Below are 22,275 nucleotides of genomic sequence, written 5' to 3' on the forward strand. Positions count from 1 at the left end.
ACTGACTTTTGCATATTAATATTACAACTAGCCATCTAAGAAAATTGTATTCTTAATAGATTTTTAAATTTAAAAAAGTTTATAATTAAATGATTAGTTTTCAATGAACTTAGTTCAAGAAAGAATTTCACATGAATTGGGTGCTGTGAGTACATTTAATAGGCAACTGGATCTTGTCAGGGGAGTTAGTGCAGCTTCACCCAAGATGGAAAGATAAATTGGAATGAGGTAGGCAAAGGCTGGGGGTGGGCTCGGAGACTGGTCGGCGTGAGGCCCTGTGTGAGGGGCTGGGGGTGGGCTCGGAGACTGGCCAGCGTGAGGCCCTGCGTGAGGCCTGGCTCAGAGAGGCAGATGTGTGGAGCTCAGGGAGAGGAACCAGAGGTGGCCACTATTTAAGAACGTCAACACTGACAGCTTTTTGCAAACAGAAAACAATTTATCCCACACTCACATCAAAAACCTCTTTTAATAAAGCGAAGCAAGAAGCAAAGGTGCGAGATGCAGGGTCATTTATCACATTTGATCAGCTATGTGGCCGTATGCTGAATTCTTGTCTTTTGTTTGCAGAATGCGGCCGAACCATTGCTGGAGTAACCAAAGGGTCCAAAATGATGAGACTGTACATAGACAGTGCAGCCCCCGAGAGCGTGAAAGGGCTGTGTCTCATTTTTGTTCGCTGTCACAGTGATGTTGCCATAAATATTAAAAACGTTCATGAGGTACGGTTACATTTTGTTTTGAAACAGACAGTTAAGCATTTCCTCAGCTTTCTTGGGATATAACAGACATACGAGATTGTATAAACTTATTGTGTATGAGTTGATTTAATGCACTTATACACTGAGAAATAATTACCACGGTCACATTAGCAGCACCTTCGTCACCTCACATAATTACCCATCTTGGTGATCATATTTAAGATCTACCTTAACAGCTTTAAAGTATATAACGCGCCCTGTTAACTATCAGCCTGCACTGTACGGTGGAGCCCCCCAAACTTACTCAGAACGAGGTCTGTACCGTTGGACCAGTGTTGTTTCCATGCAGAACTGTGGGCAGAGGGACAGTTTCATCGCCCTTTCCCTGGGCTGACGGTCTGTCTGGCCCCCTCTTCAGAGGCTGGGCAGCTGTGGACTGAGGACTTCCTTCAGGCAGGAGGCTCAGCTTTGTTTCCCTGGCAGGTGTATGGGCTGCAGGCCGCATCTGCTTCCCTCCGCGGAAAGCAAAGCGCCAGGGAAAGTGTGGACTCGAGGGACGAGCATGTACATGGTTAAAATGAGGGCAGCGTGTACATCTGTTGATTTTAGAGCCCTGACATTCACAGCCACTTCAGTTTTCCAAACAGCTTATGAAATGTATTGTCTATGCTTATTGTGTTGTAAAATCGGCGACAGTTTTCAGCCCTCCGGGGGGATCAGCGTGGAGAATGACATCTGAACGCTGCCCTTTCAGGAAGTGCTGTTCACCGTTCTGGATGCCTCGCAAGGACTCCTGATTGGGATTAGGAATATGCTGGCGCAGATATTCCTACCGGCTATTCTTGCAACAGATAATTGGGGTGCTTTAAACCAATCCAAGCAAGGAGAATCTGAAATACACATTTTCACTGAAATCATCAACAGATACCTTTCATTTTTAGATGGTAAGAATAACATTTTATGTTCAAGAAGTTTACCAAAAATGAGAAATTGACTATAAGATATGTTATTAAAAACAAGCATTTGAGCCTGACCAGGTGGTGGGACAGTGGATAGAGCGTTGGACTGGAATGCAGAGGACCCAGGTTCGAGACCCCGAGGTCGCTGGCTTGAGTACGGGACACCAGCTTGAGCGCAGAATTGCTGGCTTGAGCATGGGATCATAGACACGAGCCCATGGTCTCTGGCTTGAGCCCAAGGTCACTGGCTTGGGCAAGGGGTCACTTGCTCTGCTGGAACCCCCCCACCCCCGCTCAAGGCACATATGAGAAAGCAATCAGTGAATAACTAAGGTACTGCAACGAAGAATTGATGTTTCTCATCTCTCTCCTTTCCTGTCTGTTTTTATCTCTCTCTCTCTCTCTCTGTCACTGTTACAAGAAAAAAAATGCATTAGAGAAAAAAATTTTCATTTTAAAGAAGATGTTAAATTAATAATCTGACCAGGAGCTAAGTTATCAAATCATTAATGCCCCTCTTTTCAGGGAATCTTTGCAGGAGTAAGATAAGTTTGTGTTTTCCATTATAGATTGAGAGTTTTCTTTCTATATTATTTGTGAAAGTTTTCACCATATTTACAAATATATACCTTATTATAAACTCTCCTTGAAGCATATAATTATTTCATATTGTTTTTTTGGGTTTTTTTTGTGTGTGTGACAGAGAGAGTGAGAGACAGAGAGAAGGACAGACAAGAAGGGGGAGAGATGAGAAGCATCAGTTGTTTGTTGCGGCACCTTAGTTGTTCATTGATTACTTTCTCATATGTGCCTTGACCTGGGGGCTACAACAGAGTGAGTGACCCCTTATACAAGCCAGCGACCTTGGGCTCAAGCTAGTGAGCCTTGCTCAAGCCAGATGAGCCCACGCTCAAGCTGGCGACTTTGGGGTTTTGAACCTGGGTCCTCTGCGTCCCAGTCTGACGCTCTATCCATTGCACCATTGCCTGGTCTGGCTATTTCATATTGTTAAAGCACAATTTTATTAACAAACCATTAAGTCACAATCTAGAGATCAATTAGAATTACATTTCTATAAAGTGTTAGGTCTTTGACATGTTAGTGCTTACAGCTTATGAAACCACACAGGGACGTTTAACACATTAACACTAAACACTCTTCTGAATTCCTTTTAGGTGCTAGAATCAGTATTGAGGGAACAGTTAAGTTAAAGAAGATAGACAATGTTGATTTTTCCAAACTGCACACCTTTGAAGAGGTAACCGCCGCAGCTAGCAATTCGGAAATGGTTCGTCAGCTAGAGGACACGCTGATGATATGGTATAAACAGATTGAACAGGTGAGCTCACTCAGGTTCACGTCATCAGATGTGAGTCACGGCCGCCTCTGTGTTCTAGTCACTGCGGGTTATCCCTAAAAGGAAAGGGTAGAGGAGTCTTCCGGATTCTGTTATGGAACTCAGCCTGTTCTCGACTCCAGTGCAGAATTCATTGTTCTCTATGGACCACTTACAATCAATTTTAGGATATTTCTCACATTAAGGGAGAAACTGTAACCATATGGGTTGAGAGTGAAACAAGCAAGAACCAGGAGTGGCCAACATTTATCTCTAATTCTTTATATATTGTGTATATGCTTCAGAAGATAGAGAGAGGAAAAGAACACACGAAAAAAAACAAACAAACTAGTGTTGCAGAGCTAGGCTCTAAGTAAATACCACTTGGCTGATCCAAGGAACTGTCTGTGCTGACAAAGAGGTCCAGGCCAGGCTCATTTACATCAGTGGTACTCCAGACAGACAAACTCTCTGGCAGTAACACAAGCAGTGTTGGGAGTGGGGTGTTTGTCAGCGTTCTGAGAAGGGCCAGCTTATTTTCTAACACTACCGGAAATCATGTACCTGCCCGACACTGAAGGGGGACTGTCGGAGCCAGCTCTCAGATCTCTAGTTTGTGAGCACAGGCAGCGCACCTGGAGAAGAAGGTCTTCAGCTAAGTGAGGCCTCGGGGAGAAAAAGCTCGACCAGGCAAGACTTAGAAAAAAGCATCTCTGACACCACATCTCATAGAACTATCGGAAGGAGGAAGGTGAGATTGGAGTGGAAAATGGAGGACTTAGTGAACTGCACCAAGGCCTGGAGTGCCGGCCAGAGAATTTGCTTCCACGTGTCACTAGGTAATTGAAGTGCCCAGCTGCCCAGCAGAGAACTCCTGCAGCCACCGTTGTGCAACTGGAGGGGAGGAGGAAGGGGGAGGGGGGAGAGGGGAGGGGGGAAGGGGAGGGGGAGGGTGTCACCTCCTGTGAAAATCCAGCCCTGTGCTATGCAATGGCCAGGGAGAGCCTCTCCAGTTGTTATGTGCAATCAATACAGAGTTTCTCTCACAAAAATGAGCCAGCAAAAGAAAATGGTTTGATGTAGGAGAATTTGGTGACTTGAAATGAGGAAATGAAGTTAGGCAATTGCAGCAACTGACTTCCAAATTAAGCAGAATCGATGCAGGAAATGGGAGAGCACTCTTTAAAAAAACTACATTGAAAATCAATGTTGACCTCTTGTCATACACAAAAATTAATTCAAGATGGATTACAGACAGAAATATGAATACTAAAACTAAAAAAGGAGAACTTGAACCAACACGAACCTAAAAAACATGTTGTGTGAGAGAGGCCTGTCTAATGTGGGCCTGCACAGGCGGTGGCAGTGGATAAAGTGTCAGACTGGGATGCGGAGGACCCAGGTTCGAAACCCCCAGGTTGCCAGCTTGAGCGCAGGCTCATCAGCTTGAGCATGGGGTCACTGGCTTGAGCAAGGGGTCACTAGCTCTGCTGTAGCCCCCCAGTCAAGGTACATATGAGAAAGCATCAATGAACAACTAAGGAGCTGCAACGAAGAATTGATGCTTCTCATCTCTCTCCCTTCCTGTCTGTCTGTCCCTATCTGTCGCTCTCTCTGTTTGTATCTGTCACAAAAAAAAAGTAATGTGGAAAACAAAACAAAACCTGTCAATGAAGCAGAGCATAACATGCACTCTAGTAATCTTCTCTTACGCTAGATGCAAAACCCAGAAGCCATGAAAGAAAGAAAAAAAAAGATAGATTTGGCTACATAAAAATTTTAAAAAATTTCATAACTTCCATATGGCAGAAATTACCATAAACAAAGTTAAAAGATAAATGACCTTCTGGGAAAAAATAGCAGCATAATATGTAAAGCACTTCTATAAGTCATTAAGAAAGGGACAATTTAGAGAAAAATAGGCCAAGGATTTGAACACCATCATTCAAGGAAAGTACATGGAGATTCTTGACCTGGGAGAAGAGGGAGCTTAGGGGTGCCATGGTATTTCCCACTATTTGAAGGGATTTAACGTGAAGTCGAACTCGTTCTGTATGACCCTCGAAGGCAGAGGTCAGACGGGACAGAGTGATGGTTGTAAGGAGAGATGGGAATGGAACGGGCTGACTCCCCGGAAGTATTCCGTCGGAGGCTGGATTACCATCTGTGAATAATGTAACAGGAGTTCCACATCAAAAAGCCTGTTTGAGTTAAAATTTAAAAGGTAAGATGATTTTAAGGCCCCCCCTTTTTATTCTTTAATTCGGTTATTCAAATTATACAGACTTTCAACCATTTAAAAAAGTTTAAATTACGCCTAGTATCCTCCATTTAAGGAGCTGGGCAAATCTTGTAATAAGGTTAGGAAAGAGTTACATAAACCGTGGTTAGAATTAAAAGCATTTTGTGGATAAAAGACAGAACCTTTGTAGGTTTGAAAATTACCTATGTATTTTACTTCATTTGTATCCTTAAAAATTCCATCACAATTCAAGTTATGAAAAACCAAAAACATTTAAAAAGTACCGAGAATCCTATAACGAACACCTCAGTAACAGATTAAACAGATGTCGTTTGGCATATTTGCTTCAATTCAGATTTTTCAAATTGTCACTGAAGGCTCTACCCCTTCCTTCTCCCTCCCTCTGATTCACCACTGTCCTGATGCTACTGACTCCACTCGTTCTCTGAAAAGTTTTACACTTTTATTGCGTTTACAAATGTATTAGTTTTATACTACAGATGTAAATACATTATATACATATACACATACTATGTTTTTTTTTTTTTTTTGTATTTTTCTGAAGCTGGAAACAGGGAGAGACAGTCAGACAGACTCCCGCATGTGCCCGACCGGGATCCACCCGGCATGCCCATCAGGGGGCGATGCTCTGCCCCTCCGGGGCATCGCTCTGTTGCAACCAGAGCCACCCTAGCGCCTGGGGCAGAGGCCAAGGAGCCATCCCCAGCACCCGGGCCAACTTTGCTCCAATGGAGCCTTGGCTGTGGGAGGGGAAGAGAGAGACAGAGAGGAAGGAGAGGGAGAGGGGTGGAGAAGCAGATGGGCGCTTCTCCTGTGTGCCCTGGCCGGGAATCGAACCCGGGACTTTTGCACGCCAGGCCGACGCTCTACCACTGAGCCAACCGGCCAGGGCCACACATACTATGTTTTTGTGTTTAAAATCTTCACACCTAAAGGGTATAATACTATTAAAGATCCTTTTACAGTTGTTTTTTGTTGTTGTTGTTGTTTCTCATTGAACATCCTCTTTCATTCATGTTGGTACAAATAAATTTAATTCAGTCACTGTCTGGTATTCCTCTATGAAGAAATCAGTTTATTATATAGATGTTCAAATATCTGGGAGACATTTAAATTATGTCTAGTATCCTCTGTTTAAAGAGGTACAGAAGTATATATTCACATGTTTTCTCAGAAAGATAGCTGTTTCTACCCTTTTTTTTTTTTTGCTATTGCAAATAATAATAAAAATGCACATTTAATGATATCTCTGTTTAGGTCTCCTTTGTACACATTTGAGAATTTCCCAAAGGAACTGCTGGGAGTAGTACTGTATAGATATTTTCTTGGGTATTGCAAAGCCTTCAAAATTAGTGGTTATATTAACTGTAACATATAAAATATCCATTATAATGTTTTTTACAGAAGCATATGACAGTTCCCATGACTTCAGATCTCCCATCATACTTGCGATTTGCAGATTTTTAGTCGTTGCCGGTATACTGGGTGTGAAATGGGGTCTCGGTTTATTTTGCATTTCACTGAAGACAGCGAGATTGAGCATGGTTAATGGCTATTTAGGTTTCCTCGTCGAGCTGTCTCTTCATATCCTTGAACTACTTATATTTCAGAGTGCTTGGTGGTATCCTACTGAATTGTTGGACTTTAAGTAGTATTTTCTGGATGTTAATCTTCCTTGGTCCACATTGGGTCCTGCATTTTCGTTAGGTGCCATGCCTTTAGTCAGATGAGAGTTGCACATTTTTTTTTTTCTTTTTCTGAAGCTGGAAATGGGGAGAGACAGTCAGACAGACTCCTGCATGCGCCCTACCGGGATCCACCCGGCATGCCCACCAGGGGCGAAGCTCTGCCCACCAGGGGGCGATGCTCTGCCCCTCCGGGGCGTTGCTCTGCCATGACCAGAGCCACTCTAGTACCTGGGGTAGAGGCCAAGGAGCCATCCCCAGCGCCCGGGCCATCTTTGCTCCAATGGAGCCTTGGCTACAGGAGGGGAAGAGAGAGACAGAGAGGAAGGAGAGGGTGGGGGTGGAGAAACAAATAGGCGCCTCTCCTATGTGCCCTGGCCGGGAATCGAACCCAGGTCCCCCGCATGCCAGGCCGATGCTCTACCGCTGAGCCAACCGGCCAGGGCTGAGAGTTGCACATTTTAATGTAAATATATTTAGTACAAATGGTAGTCCAGCCTCAACTTAGCTACCTCCAGTGTCTAGGAACTTGGTGCTCTCTGTATTTTATTCAGGAAACTCATTTCTACTCCAGTGTTATGAAGATATTCTCTGACATTATTTATTTAAATGGTGAAATATACAGGAATAAATACAATACAATCAACCAATGATTGCGAAATTAACACTGGTATAAACTTTGCACAAGTTAAGAAATGGAACCTTGCCAGCATCTTACAATCCCCTTGCATTTCTCTTCCCAATTTAAATTCCGTTTTCTCCCCGCGGTGGTACTGATATTCTTGACAATTATGGCATTTGGTTCCATGCTTTTATTTTATATTTATTTTTTTTAGATTTTACTTATTGATTTTAGCCAGAGAGTAAAGGAGAAAGAGAGAGAGAGAGAGAGAGAGAGAGAGAGAGAGAGAGAGAGAGAGAGGAACATCAATCTTTTCCTGTATGTTCTCAGGCCAGAGATTAAAATGGCAACCTCTGCACTTCAGGCCAATACTCCAACCAACGGAGCTATCCGACCAGGGCAATTCCATGCTTTTACCCTCATATTCTATATTTTCTTTAAAAGTTTTAGCATTTTGTTTTTAACATTTTGGTTTTTACTCCATCTGAAATTATTTTTGTGTGCAGGTATAATGTGAGGCAAGAATCTGGTTTTATCTTTTCCATATGGTCAGCCGGTTTTGTCCCAGCACTGTTTGTTCTTTCCTAAATAATTTGTAATATAACCTCTGTAGCATGTCAGAGTTTCTGGAACCCCTTTTCTCTCACTGGTGTACTTATTTTTTTGGTACTCATATGATGCTGCTTTTGTTTCTGGAGCTTTTTAATGAATGAGCATTTGGTATGGCAAATCCCTTAGTGCAGTGGTAGTCAACCTGGTCCCTACCACTCACTAGTGGGCGTTCCAGCTTTCATGGTGGGTGGTAGCAGAGCAACCAAAGTATAAATAAAAAGATAGATTTAACTATAGTAAGTTGTTTTATAAAGATTTATTCTGCCAAATAGCAAAAATTGACATAAAGTACTTGGTAAGTAATTATTATTATATGCTTTAACTTGCTGTAACTCTGCTTTATAAATTTTATAAAGTAAAGTGACTTCCCTACTTTATAAATCACCGTTACTGTGGAACTGGTGGGTGGTTAGAAAATTTTACTACTAACAGAGATACAAAAGTGGGCGGTAGGTATAAAAAGGTTGACTACCTCTGCCTTAGTGTATTTTTCTCTAAAATTGCATTGATTATTCCTGGTTAATTGTTCTTCCAAATTAATTTTAAGACTAGTTTGGCAAGTATCATCAAAAGCTCTTTTGAGATTTTGATTGAAACTTTATTGAATGTATACATTGATTTAGAGAAAAGTGCTGTCTTTATATTATTGAATTTTTCCATCCATGAACATGGTATATCTCTCCATTTGATTAGGTCTTATTTTGTGTGCTGGAAGTAAGTTTTCTAATTTTCTTCGAAAAGATCTTGCACATCTTTTGTTAATCTCTTTCTGTCTTACCACTGTTATTTATTACAGCAAATGCTGTATTTTTATATTTACATTTTTAAGTTGTTAAATAGTTTGTAAATAAATGCTACTGATATTTATGTATACATCCAGCAACCTCACTTTTTTTGTGTGTGTGACAGAGATAGAGAGAGACAGAGAGAGAGACATATAGGGACAGACAGGAAAGAAGAGAAAATGAGAAGCATTGATTCTTTGTTGCAGCACCTTAGTTGTTCATTAATTGCTTTCTGATATGTGCCTTGACCAAGGGGCAGAGTGAGTGACCCCTTGCTCAAGCCAGTGACCTTGGACTTCAAGCTGGTTAGCTGTGCCCAAACCAGATGAACCCGTGCTCAAGCCAGCGACTTTGGGGTTTCAAACCTGGGTCCTCTGCATCTCGACATTGTCCACTGTGCCACTGCCTGGTCAGGCACAATCTCACTTTTATTAAATGTAAAAATTTGTTCTTGAATATTCTGGAAGTTTTAAAATGTGGTCAACCATATCAGCTGTGATTATTCTTTTTTTTTCATTTTCAATTTGCTGTATCTGTAATTCTTGCATCCAAATCACACCAATTCTAAGAAAAAAAGTGTAAGAATTCTATAATACATTCAAATACACAAGTGTGTTAAAGTTTAATTAACAAATTCAAGCTGTCTTCCCTCATCATATGTGAATATTAGAATCTTTTGGAATTCTTTTGTCTACTTATCTTGATTTGGGATCTTTATTACCAGGTTGAATGGAAGTGGGTGGTGATAGTGACAAAAGTTGTCTTGTCCTTGGTTTTAGTGATATTCTCTAAAATTTCACTTTTAAGTATGTTGCTGTAGATTTTTGGTAGCTGTATACTATTTATCACGTTAAAGAAGTTCTCATCTATTCTTAGTTTGCTAACAGTTGTTAGCATTATTCAGTGTTGAATGTCATTTATACTTTTAGCTTCCTTTGAGAAGATGAAAGTAATGAGATTCAAGAATGTAACATTTCAGTATCCAGTGAATTTTTCTGATTGCAGGTACTTATTGAGAGTGAGCAGATGCGAAAGGAAGCTGATGACTCGGGTCCACTCACTGAACTGGAGCACTGGAAACGCATGTCGGCTAAATTCAATTACATCATCGAACAGATTAAGGGGCCGAGTTGTAAAGCTGTCATAAATGTGCTTAATGTTGCACATTCCAAACTCTTAAAGGTACAGGGCCTTGTATTTTAAAGTCTGGTATGCCTCAGAACAACCAACTGGACAATTACCCTTTTTGAACTGCTACTTTGCATCATATATGGAAATCATTTATTTAGAAGTATTGAACTTCTAAATAAATATGAGTAAGGCTTTCTCATATGCTCCACTTCATTCCGGAAGAGGAAAGGGAAGTGCAGAAATGAAGATTTAGTCTTCAGTATTTCAGACACCAATTTGACAGTACTACTATGGGATGATTGCCATTCATTTTTAAATTGTTGTTGAAATTGTAAACCAACAGAGGCTCACTAAGGTAAAGAATTACATAGAAAGTCAAAACCAAAAATACTCTCTCATCATATGTCTCATTCCTACTATTTTATTTTATTATTTTTCCCTAGATGTCATCTTTGTTAATAATTTGGCTTGATTCCTTCCAGGTCCTTACCTTTTTCTTTACTCTTCCTTAAATATATATATGTTCTGTCTTCCTAACTTGACCCATACTTGAATACATAGAATAAAGTAAATAGCTGACCTGGAAAAGCCACTCCAAGTAGAAGCAGATCCAGTTTAAACCTACAGACAGGATGCTAATTGCAAATGGAATTAATCTTTAGTTTTAGGGTGTTTAAGGTATTTATAACTTTGTCTTAAATAATAAAATAAAAATATATCAATATCCATTAAGTATCTCCTATTTAGTACACACACACACACACACACACACATATCATGAGGGAAGACAGTTTGAATTTGTTGATTAAACTTTAACACACTTGTGTATTTGAATGTGTCAGAATTCTTACTTTTTTTCTTAGAATTGGCGTGATTTGGATGCAAGAATTACAGATACAGCAAATGAATCAAAAGATAATGTCAGATATTTGTACACTCTAGAAAAAGTATGTCAGCCTCTCTATAACTATGATCTAGTAAGTATGCTTTTAAAAGTGTAATTTGAAAAATTACTGCATTTAAAAATAATTTGTGCATGGGAAAATTTATACTGCAAGAAAGTTATTTGTTGTTTATTTTTTTTCTGTCTGTTGAATTTATTGGGGTGACACTAGTTAACAAATCATGCAGGTTTCAGGTACACATTTCTTCCAAGGTATTCTCTTAGTTAAAATGCTCTCAAAATAATTTATATTAGTTTCTGATACACATGTTCAGCATTATCCAGTCTACTTTTTTTAATTTAATTTTTTAATTTTTTATTTTTTATTTCATTTTTTTAGAGAGGAGAGGGAGAGACAGAGAGAGAGGGAGAGAGGAGAGACAGAGAGAGAGAGAGAAGGCGGGGGAGGAGCTGGAAGCATCAACTCCCATATGTGCCTTGACCAGGCAAGCCCAGGGTTTTGAACTGGCAACCTCAGCATTTCCAGGTCAACGCTTTATCCACTGCGCCACCACAGGTCAGGCTATCCAGTCTACTTTTTGAAGAGATAGTCAAATCCTCTGCATACATGGCACCACTGGCCACATGACATGGTTGACTAATCTTTTTTGGGAATAGGGTGAATGCTGGTTCCATCCTAGAACAGGGAAAGGGGAAGAGTCTATGTCCCATATCACTTAGATTTGGAGGAGAGGGATGGGTGTTCATGCCCATCCCAAGAGGTTACTGATAGCCAAGCAGTTTAATGTGAGTGGGAGGGAAGGATGGTCAAGAGTCCTGGGTAGGTGCAATTTTTAGTGCTGTGTGGAACCCCAGTGTCCATTAGGAAGCACCAGGAAAGATGATAGGAAGGCTTCTCAGAAGCAGTCTTTTAAGAGAAGAGTCACAAAGAGATGATGAACTTTATTTACCACGTGTTTTTGTTTTACAAAAACTTCCTTAAAATTCACTCTGTGTGCTTCTACCCCTAGTACCAGCACCTGGACTTCTGTTGGGAACCTTTTAAAAGCTGTTTCACATTAGGTGTATCTGTGTATATTAGCATGAATGAAACAAACAAACAAACAAACAAAAACCCCAAATTACATGGTGCTGGAGAAATATGGCTGTTGCTTGGCTCACTCTAGCTCAATGACTCAATCTTTCAGCTTTATAACATGTGCGGTTGAAATTTGCATCTTAAGAAAATTTAGAATTATAACATGTCACAAGCATTTGGGTTACTCACAAGAGTTGAAGAAGCAGATATTAAATATACATATACCTGATACCTACTTTAGAAGGACTAGCTACAAGTGGCTCTTGATGTAAAATACAATAGATGAAGTGAATATAGCAAAACGTTAACATTAGTCAAGTCTGGAGATGGGGAATCATTAGAAATTATTCTCTTCACTTTTCTATATAAAAAGTAAACTTTTCACTATAAAAAGTAAACTTGGGAAAAAAGATGCAATGCTTTTTATTGTTATCAGGACCTCTGAATTTTAAGGTATACTAATTTCAACCCCTAGGTTCAACAGACTTGCTTAAATTCCCATAATTTCCAAATCTTTTAGTTCTGGTGTTCTTTTCATCCTATGTAATTTATGAAGCTTTGTTCAATTGTTCTATAGCCATGGCTGTATATTATTATTCTTATTATTACTATTATTTTATTGTGATTGAACTTTATGCATTCTCTGATACAAGAATATTTCAAACATTTTGCTTCGAAATGATAGAAGTACAAATAGTATTGAGTCATATAATTGCTTCCCCCTCTATACTCATTAATTTTGCAGTTTTACAAATTCTTTTTTTCCCATTTTTAAAATTCTTATTAAAAGCAACCATCAATTTCTGTTTAGCTTGTCACTGTCATTTGAGCAGGAAAAATGTGGAGGACTCATATTCCATTTCTCAATAAATTTTATGAATTTTATGTAGACTGTTTTATTTATCATCCTGGTAATGCACTTTAGGTATATCTATTATTACATATTTTACATATAAAATGTCTGAGTACTGTGTATAAATAGGTGAGAACTGTGTACTCAAAGAGTTACTATGGTAAATAATGATGTTTAAAATTTAGGTGAGGCCCTGGCTGGCTGGATCAGTAGATGGAGCATCAGCCCAGCATATGGACGTCCCAGGTTTGATTTCCAGTCAGGGCACATAAGAAAAGCGATCATCTGCTTCTCTCCCTTTCCCTCTCTTGCAGCCAGTGGCTCAACTGGTTTGAGCGTCGCCTATAGTGCTGAGGATGGCTCAGTTGGTTTGAGCGTCAGCCTCAGGCACTAAAAATAGCTTGGTTGATTTGAGCATCAGCCCCAGATGAGGGTTGCCAGGTGAATCCTGGTTGAGGTGCATGTGGTAGAGTCTGTCTTTATATCTCAAGTAAAAAAAAATTCAGAAAGGCAGTTTTCCTGGTGGACCCATTTGATGCTCCCCCTGAGCCTCCTTCATTGGAGTTAGGGGTACTTCATAGGCTTGCCTTATTGAGGGTGCAAGGACTCCTTCTGGACACATTTTGTATTAGAATCTTTTTTTGAATCATAGATAACACATATACTTTGAATTCTGACATACAAGGTTAATTGTGAAATAATGTAAATTTTCATAAGCCACATGCAATTGATTTAATTGTGTCACACCCCATACCCAGGACATACAGTACATGAATTAATAGTTGATCTGCCTGGCTTTATTTATTTCATCACCACTGCTAAAATCGTTTATATATTTTATATTCTCCTAGCAATTAAAAGGCATGCTCCTTGAGGGCGGGGATGCCATTGAACTTATCTGTCTTTCCATCATGATTTGCACCAGGGTGAAAAGCAGGCCTCAAAAACCGCAGGCACACACTGTGGTTATGTTACAGCTTTGGGACCTTGAACTAGGTACTCAGCTTCCCTAACTCCCTATTTTCTCATGTGCAAAATGGAAACAATAATATTTTATTTATAGATTCTAAAACGCATTGTTGTTTTTTTCATGTTAACATCTGTACTCAGAGCACAGTCCATTGAGTTGTATGAATCCTGTGGATGCGACGCCATCTTACATTATTCATTCCCTCCACGAGGGCTGTTTGTTCTTTTGCTTTTGTACCAGTGAATTCAGACTGCAGTGAATGAAAGCCAGCTTGTGGTACAGGTTCTCAGGGGAATTTCTTTTCCCTCCCTCCACAAGGAGCGGGGTTGGGACATGTAAGTTTTGTGCCTGTCTTTTTCTCCAAGGCTCCTTTGTTTCATGTTTACTTTTACAGAGGGGTGTAACCTTTTGATGGCTTAGTTTTATGTGGGAGTGAGTTGCTCCATCTTGGGCTTTTTTTTTTTTCCTTTCTCAGCATCACCTGGAGTATGCTACAGGCTTGCAGCCAGTGATATCTCAGTGGTGATGAAATCAAGCCTACCTTAAGTGGTCATTGTCAGCATAAATTAAGAGGCTGAGCGAAGCTCTTTGCCTAGTACCCGGCACACAGTGAACATTCAGTGAACATTAGCGATTGTTTTATGTATGTTTGCACTTGTTCTGCCAGTTCAGCTTGTTCATGTACACCTCTTCCACTCTGCCATGGCCTCCTCCAGGATAGGTTCCTTATGATTGGATTTCACCCAATAGTCTCAGAACCCAGTGGCAACAAGCACGTTTGCTGAAAGGTGAATTGAGTGGAATGCGTGGAAATGAGTTGTAGTCTAATCTGACCTAAGTAAGTCACTCTACCCCTCAAGATATCAGTTTCTTCATCGTTAAAAGGGACAGCTTGAACTATTAATCCTTAAAATCCCTGTCACCTTTAAAGTTTTATTTAGTTTAATTTCATTTTTTTATTCACTGAGAGAAGGGGAGGCAGAGAGACAGACTCCCACATGCACCCTGACTGGGATCCACATGGCAGGCCCACTAGGGGGCAATGCTCTGCTCATCTGGGGCATTGGTCCATCGCTCGTCAACTGAGCTCTTCTTAGTGCCTGAGGTGGAGGCCATGGAGCCATCCTCAGCATCTGGGGCCAACTTGCTTCAATTGAGCCATGGATACAGGAGGAAGAGAAAGAGAGAGAAGCAAAAGCTAGAGGGGTAGAGAAGCAGATGAGCACCTCTCTTGTGTGTCCTGACTGGGAATCGAACCCAGGATGTCCACATGTCAGGCTGATGCTCTACCACTCAGCCAGCCGGCTAGGACTAAATTTTTATTTTTAAATAAACTTCTAAGCAACAATAATACCAAATTATCTTCACCCAGTTTCTCCTGTTAACGTTTGAATTTTCTTGGCAAATTTGTTAAAGCTGATGTCCCTTTTCTGTTCCAGGACCCAGTCTAGGATACCACATTGCATTTAGTAAAATTTGACTTTAAGGCTAAATTGTTATTTATGTATGTTCAGAGTTTTGAATACTATCGGATATTGGTTATTAAACCTATAACTGTATAATGGCATTCACTAAATATATTTTAATTTTAGGTTTCTATGGCACATGGAATACAAAATTTGATTAATGCCATCAGAATGATTCACAGTGTGTCAAGGTATTATAATACTTCAGAGAGAATGACATCATTGTTTATCAAGGTAAGTTTTCAGGGGCAGAAGTCACACATGTAACTCTGTGGAAAAGTTAACAATCGGCCCTGGCAGGTTGGCTCAATGGGAGAGCATCACCCAGCATGTTGACCGCCCAGGTTTGATCCCCGGTCAGGGCACACAGGAGTTGTTGAGTTTACTGCCTCTGTTGTCACGTTTGTTTTCTTCGATTGCTTGGTGATTCTTGGTTGTCCTGCCATCTTTGTATTTTAGACTCCTAAACTGCCTCCCTGTTCTGTTTCCGGTGAGGGAGGTGTTGGACTTATGTTGGGAGGGGAATATGAGTAGCATTTTCTCTGATAGGTGCTCCTGGCTTGCAGCAGGCTGCTGGGGACAGCCACGCCTCTCTGGGTCTGTGGTTCACGCTCACGCTTTGACCTTTCAGCCCATGTCACTTTAAATTCAGTGTGCCAAGTCCCCTCACATCCTCTCCCATCCTGAAAGTTCTCACAATTGCTCCACACTAACATTAACCTTCTCTGGAACTGGGTTCTGGTTTTCTCTAGTCTTTTTTCCCCTATGGATTTGATCCCACATGCTTTCCATATTTTAGGAATTCTCCAAAATGTCTGTGTCAACCTGCCATCTTGATCTAACTTCCAGACCATTTAAATAAATAGCTCTCTTGGCCTTTTTCACTATTTGGGGAGCGGGGAGTGAGAAGGGGTTAACTTGATATTTGGTTTGCATGTTGAAGGGTGGTGAAGAATCATACTTAGGCTGGGTCAAGAGCTAAGTAGAGGAGAAATTGACAAGTGGAAAATAGAGTTGATTTTGAAAGTTACGGCCCCAATTACCCGTAGTAGTTAAATGTGACTTTGTTTTTTTGTTTGTTTTGACTGGAATGTATATTTCTTTGTGTTTTATGTACTGTGATTAATTCATTTAATAATTTTACTGTTTACCATTTTTATGCTTGTGATTAAAATTTTTTTTTTAAAAAGTCTTTATTATTTTGGACTACTGTTTATTTTAGGTAACAAATCAAATGGTGACAGCATCTAAAGCCTATATCACTGATGGAGGACTCAACCATGTGTGGGACCAGGAAACACCAGTCGTGCTAAAGAAGATCCAGGTTTGTACGAGTACTTCTGTTTTCCTGAAGCAAAGCTTTCACCATCTGGTCCAATTCTGTTTACTTTGTGCATGCACAAAGCATGATAGTTTTTGATAAAACATTGAACAGAGTAGCATGAGAATATAAAAGAACTTCATTAAAATTACCTACTTCCATTTATACTTTGTGCTCCTTTTAGGGTGTAATTTAATGCCCATCTTCCCCATGGCTGCCTTTATCAGACACCCTTGTGTGCTACTTCTTATCCTCTGGCCCCCACCTCTCATTCCCACCCCTGTTCACTTCATTGTCTGGCCCCTCATTGGCTAGGACTGCCTGCATCCTTGGTGTATAGACATAGTGACCAATGGCATCTGATTTTGATGCTTCTTTTGAGACAGACTATTTCTAACAATTATCCATTTAGTCTGATGCTTTCGTAAGTTTTTAATACGTGGTCTATTAGATGAAGGCAATCTTATTTTGAGTTTTAGTACTAGGAGATATTTTTTAAAGTTGTGAAAAAAATTTTTTCTGCCCGTATATTTTGAGATGCTTATAAGATTTTTCTTCTCAACCTGTTAGTGTGATGGATGGAATTTCTTAGGGTTTTCTAATATGAAGCAATCTAATGTCCAAAGGATAAACTCAACTTGGTCGTGGTATAGTAATCTCTTTTTGAACACTCAAATTCAGTTCGCTACCATTCTTTTTAGGATTTTTCACAACAATATTCGTGAGGGAGCTGGCCTGTAGTTTTTCTTTCTCAGACTGTCCTTGCCCGTGTTTCAGCACTAAGGAGTCAGAATGAGTGCGGGTGGAGAGGGAAGGAAGGATTGCCCCCTTTTCTGTTCTATGGAAAGGTTTGGAGAAAATTAGAATGATCTGATTTTTAAAAGTCTGAAAGAAATGACCACACCGGTAAGGCCCCATCTGGAAATGGTTGTCGGCCGTCTCCATGTACCGGTTCCTGAGCTTGGTGGAGCCGAGGCACGAGGCTGGAGGCGGAGCCAGCAAGGGCGCCCACTGTCCTCGACCGAGGACGTGAGCCACTGTGCTCGGAGCCCTGGAACTCTGGAGGGTAAGAAGGAGTTGTCAGAGGAAGCAAAAGATGAAGAGTTGCAGTTAGGACGGATTCTATTGCTGAAAACAACTGATTCCAAACCCTGGAAGAAGAGCTAGGATCATTATGGGCTTCTTGGAGTTGGCCACACACGACACGAAGTTACACAGAGACAGACCAAAGCAGCTCGTGAAGCAGTGGTTTGAACACATCACTAAAAGTAGCTGGCGAACCCATAAAAGGAGGAGATGATGACTACCACACTCGCTGTCCCGGCCGAGCAGCCCCCTTGGTTAGAGCCTCATGCTGATACCCCCGGGGGTGTGTTCAGTCCAGGTCAGGGCACGTACAGGAATCAACCATCGAGGCATAAATTAGTGAAACGACAAAATTGCTCTCTCTCTCTCTCTCTCTCTCTCTTTCTCACTCTCTAAAATCAATAAATAGCTTAAAAACATGACTACCACACTTGCATTACTAAAGCTTATGAAATGTGCGTGCTGATCTAGTGAAAACAGAGAATTTAACAATGTAGATCTTGCTTTTGATAACTCAGTTCCTTCTAAAAGTGAGGCAAGGAACAGTTTCTTTGAAGCATTTCCCCAAGTGTTTTAATTTAAATTTTTTTATTTATTCATTTTAGAGAGGAGAGGGAGAGACAGAGAGAGAGAGAGAGAGGACAGACAGAGAGAGAGAAGGGGGGAGGAGCAGGAAGCATCAACTCCCATATGTGCCTTGACCAGGCAAGCCCAGGGTTTCAAACCAGTGACCTCAGCATTTCCAGGTCGATGCTTTATCCACTGCACCACCACAGGTCAGGCTCCCCAAGTGTTTGAAAGGAATTCCAGATAGTAAAATAAACAAACAAAGAAACAAACAAAATAAATAAATAAAAAAGAAAGTTTCTAAACTTGGTGATATGAATTTACCATTTGAAGATGTAGAGACATTTTATTTCTTCTATGTTATAATTTTTATGCTTGGAGAGAATTGTTTTATTTAAACAGAGAAGAAAAAAGCAGAACATCCTGATGAGAAGGGAGAGGTTGAAAATCTGAACAGAAAGACAAGGGCACAGAGGGAAAAAAAAAGAAGAAATTAACTGGACTGTGGTTGATCATGCACACAGCTGTGAGGCAAGGGCAGAAGGGGTCAAAGAAAAAGCCAAGGCCAGAAGAAGCAGAGGAGGAAGCAAAAGCAGAAGGAAAGGAGAGGAAACAAGAAGCTAAAGAAGAAGACAAGCAGAATTAGAAGCTGCTTGGACAGCAGCTAAGGAGAAAGGAGAGAAAGTCGAACAAGCATAATTGGCAAAGAAGGAAAAAGACATTCAGAAAAAGTAGCCATTAAAAAGGGAAGGCAGTATTAAATCCTTGGGTTGTACACGTGAAATTAACATAACGTTATATGTCAATTATATCCCGATTTAAAAAAATGGAAAGGCAGCAAGAACTTTGCAATTCATGGAAAAGCTGGTAATGAGAGGGAGCAGGTTATAATGATGACGATGTGAACAAGCTTTGTGATGACCTCAAACTAGCTGGCTTTCCAGTGCTTCCGTGAAACATGTTGCTACCCACAGAAGCAGGAGGGATGGCTGCCCTGATAAATAAATGGAGGCAGAGCAAGCAAATTAGACAAGAGAAAGAGGAAGCAAGGCTTGCAAGTGATAAGCATCTAAGAAGGCAGAGAAGGTGGACATGGCAGTAAAAACTGGTCAGGAGAGGCTCAATCTACAATTACTAATTAAAGCTGTTGAACCTCTTCCTTGCTGGAACAAATTCAAGATGGAAAATTATTACCAATTATATGAATTACATATTCTTCTTCTGGAGTCAAGAGACTTGACATAGAATAGAGTCTCCATGCCTGACCAGGTGGTGGTGCGATGGATAGAGCATTGGCCTCGGATGCTGAGGAACCAGATTTGAAACCCCAAGGTTACCGGCTTGAGCATGGGCTCATCTGGTTTGTGTGTGGGCTCATCCAGCTTGAGTGCCGGGTCGCCAGTTTGAGCATGGGATCATAGACATGACCCCATCATCGCTGGCTTGAAGCTCAAGGTTGCTGGCTTGAGCCCAAGGTCACTGGCTTGAGCAAGGGGTCACTGACTCTGCTGTAGCCCTCTGGTCAAGGCACATATGAGAAAGCCATTAGTGAACAACTAAGGTGTTGCAATGAAGAATTGATGCTTCTCATTCCTCTCCCTTCCTGTCTGTCTGTCCCTCTGTTTCTTTTGGTAAAAAGAAGAAAAAAAGAAAGAAAGAAAGAAAGAAAGAAAGAAAGAAAGAAAGAAAAGAAAGAAAGAAAAAGAAAAAGGGAGGGAGGGAGGGAGGGAGGGAGGAAGGAAGGAAGGAAGGAAGGAAGGAAGGAAGGAAGGAAGGAAGAAAAGAGTCCTTCATCCTCATCAAAAGGATGACACACTACATCAGGGGTCCCCAAACTTTTTACACAAGGGCCAGTTCACTGTCCCTCACACCGTTGGAGGGCCGGACTATAAAAAAAAACTATGAACAAATCCCTATGCACACTGCACATATCTTATTTTAAAGTAAAAAAACAAAACGGGAACAAATACAATATTTAAAATAAAGAACAAGTAAATTTAAATCAACAAACTGACCAGTATTTCAATGGGAATTATGCTCCTCTCACTGACCACCAATGAAAGAGATGCCCCTTCTAGAAGTGTGGCGAGGGCCAGATAAATGGCCTCAGGGGGCCACATGCGGCCCACGGGCTGTAGTTTGGGGACCCCTGCCCTACATAGAGTAATGTCTGCACTGACAATATCACACCTTCAGAACAGTTTGAAAGTCCATGCATAGATTTTACTCCTTGGACACAGAAAAACAGAAGCTTTTGGAACAAGCTTTGAAAACATATCTAATAAATACAGCTGAAAGATGAGGGGAAGAAATAGCAGAGGCAGTGCTTGACAGGACATAAAACACCACTACCTGAAGCGACAGTAGCAACAGTAAGCAGTAAGTTGAGGTGGGAAAAGCAAAGAGAGATGCTCAGCAGAGGGTACTTAGCCCCTGGCCAGAGAGATAGTTGGTCAGAGCATCATCTGGACGTGCAGAGGTTGCCAGCTTGATCCCTGGGTCAGGGCACCTGCAGAAACAGATTGGTTTTTCTGTCTTTCTTTCTCCCTCTCTCTCTAAAATCAATAAAATAAAGTCTAAAAACAAGAGAAAGGATTTAATGCAAACAGAGCTGCAGAATAACTTCATGATAATTGTTGTGTATGCATTTAAAAAATAAAACTGAAGAATAAAATACCTCGGAATAAATTTAATTAAAGAGGTGAAAGATCTCTATACTATGAAAACTAGAAACCATAATTGAAAGAAATTGAAGAAGACAGAAAGAAATGGAAAGTTATTTTGTACTAATGGATGGAAAGAATTAACATTGTTAAAATGTCCATATTACTTAAAGCAATCTACAAATTCAATGCAATCCCTTTTTTCACAGAAATAGAACAAAAAATTCTAAAAAGTATGGAACCACAAAAGACCCCAAATAGCCAAAGTAATTCTGAGAAAAAAATTAAAAAGCCAGTGATATCACATTCCCTGATTTCAAACTATCCTACAAAGCTTTAGTGATCAAAATGGTATGGTATTGGTAGAGAAACAGACACACAGACCAATGGGACAGAATTGAGACCCCCTAAAGAAAACCCCGTACAAATATGACAACTAACTTATGACAAAGGAGCCAAGAACCATGCTGAAGCACCACACAACCATCTTCGTGAGTGACCCACTAAAGGGGTGGTCTCAGCAGGTACCAGAGCCCTGCAGAAGCAAGTCTTGCTGATGTACCAATAGCAATCAGGGCTAACTGCAACAGGAGGGTGCACCCAGCCCACCCTGGGGTGCACCTGGAGCACCCAGCTTAGGTGACCAGGGACGCTATGCCAATGGGCCCTACTGGACACCTATGACATAAGGCCACTGTACCAGGACTGGGGGACATAGCAGCTCTACCTAACACAGAAACCAACACAGAGAGAAGCCAAAATGAGGAGACAAAGAAACATGTCCCAAATGAAAGAACAGAATAAGACAAAGAATTAGATAAAATGGTGGCAAGCGATCAACCAGATGCAGAGTTCAAAACACTGGTTATAAAGATGCCCAATGAACTTAGGGGAAAAGTAGAGGAATTCAGTGAGAATTTCAACAAAGAGTTAGGAAACATGGAAATGGAGCCAGAAAACATTAAAAAAAAAAGAACCAGACAGAAATGAAGAATATATTACAGGAAGTCAACAGTAGAGTAGACGATGCAGAGGATCAGATCACTGATATGGAAGATAAGGAAACAGAAAACACCCAGTCAGAACAGCAAGAAGAAAACAAAATCCTAAAATATGAGATTTAGTGTAAGGAGTCTTTGGGACAACTTTAAGTGTACCAACATTCTTATCATGGGGTGCCAGAAGGAGAAAAGAGAGAAAGGAATTGAAAACCTATGTGAACAAAATCATGATGGAAAACATTCCTAATCTGGTGAAGGAAATAAATGCACAAGTC

General features: G+C 40.7%; 1 protein-coding gene and 1 pseudogene across 1 annotated transcript in view; both read left to right on the plus strand.

Annotated features, from left to right (window-relative positions):
- The first annotated feature begins 593 nt into the window (after positions 1–593).
- The window catches only part of DNAH8 (dynein axonemal heavy chain 8), a 297,942-nt gene continuing 276,260 nt past the window's right edge, over positions 594–22,275 (plus strand). The window contains exons 1-7 of the mRNA XM_066252925.1: positions 594–719; positions 1,453–1,642; positions 2,833–2,996; positions 9,966–10,142; positions 10,955–11,068; positions 15,489–15,596; positions 16,585–16,686. Coding sequence (XP_066109022.1) covers positions 609–719; positions 1,453–1,642; positions 2,833–2,996; positions 9,966–10,142; positions 10,955–11,068; positions 15,489–15,596; positions 16,585–16,686 — 966 coding nt within the window. The 5' untranslated portion in view covers positions 594–608. The remainder of the gene's footprint in view (positions 720–1,452; positions 1,643–2,832; positions 2,997–9,965; positions 10,143–10,954; positions 11,069–15,488; positions 15,597–16,584; positions 16,687–22,275) is intronic.
- LOC136320968 (dnaJ homolog subfamily C member 2 pseudogene) lies at positions 17,608–19,158 on the plus strand (annotated as a pseudogene).

The sequence above is a fragment of the Saccopteryx bilineata genome, chromosome 1 (genome assembly GCF_036850765.1).
Source record: "Saccopteryx bilineata isolate mSacBil1 chromosome 1, mSacBil1_pri_phased_curated, whole genome shotgun sequence".
Taxonomy (NCBI): Eukaryota; Metazoa; Chordata; class Mammalia; order Chiroptera; family Emballonuridae; genus Saccopteryx; species Saccopteryx bilineata.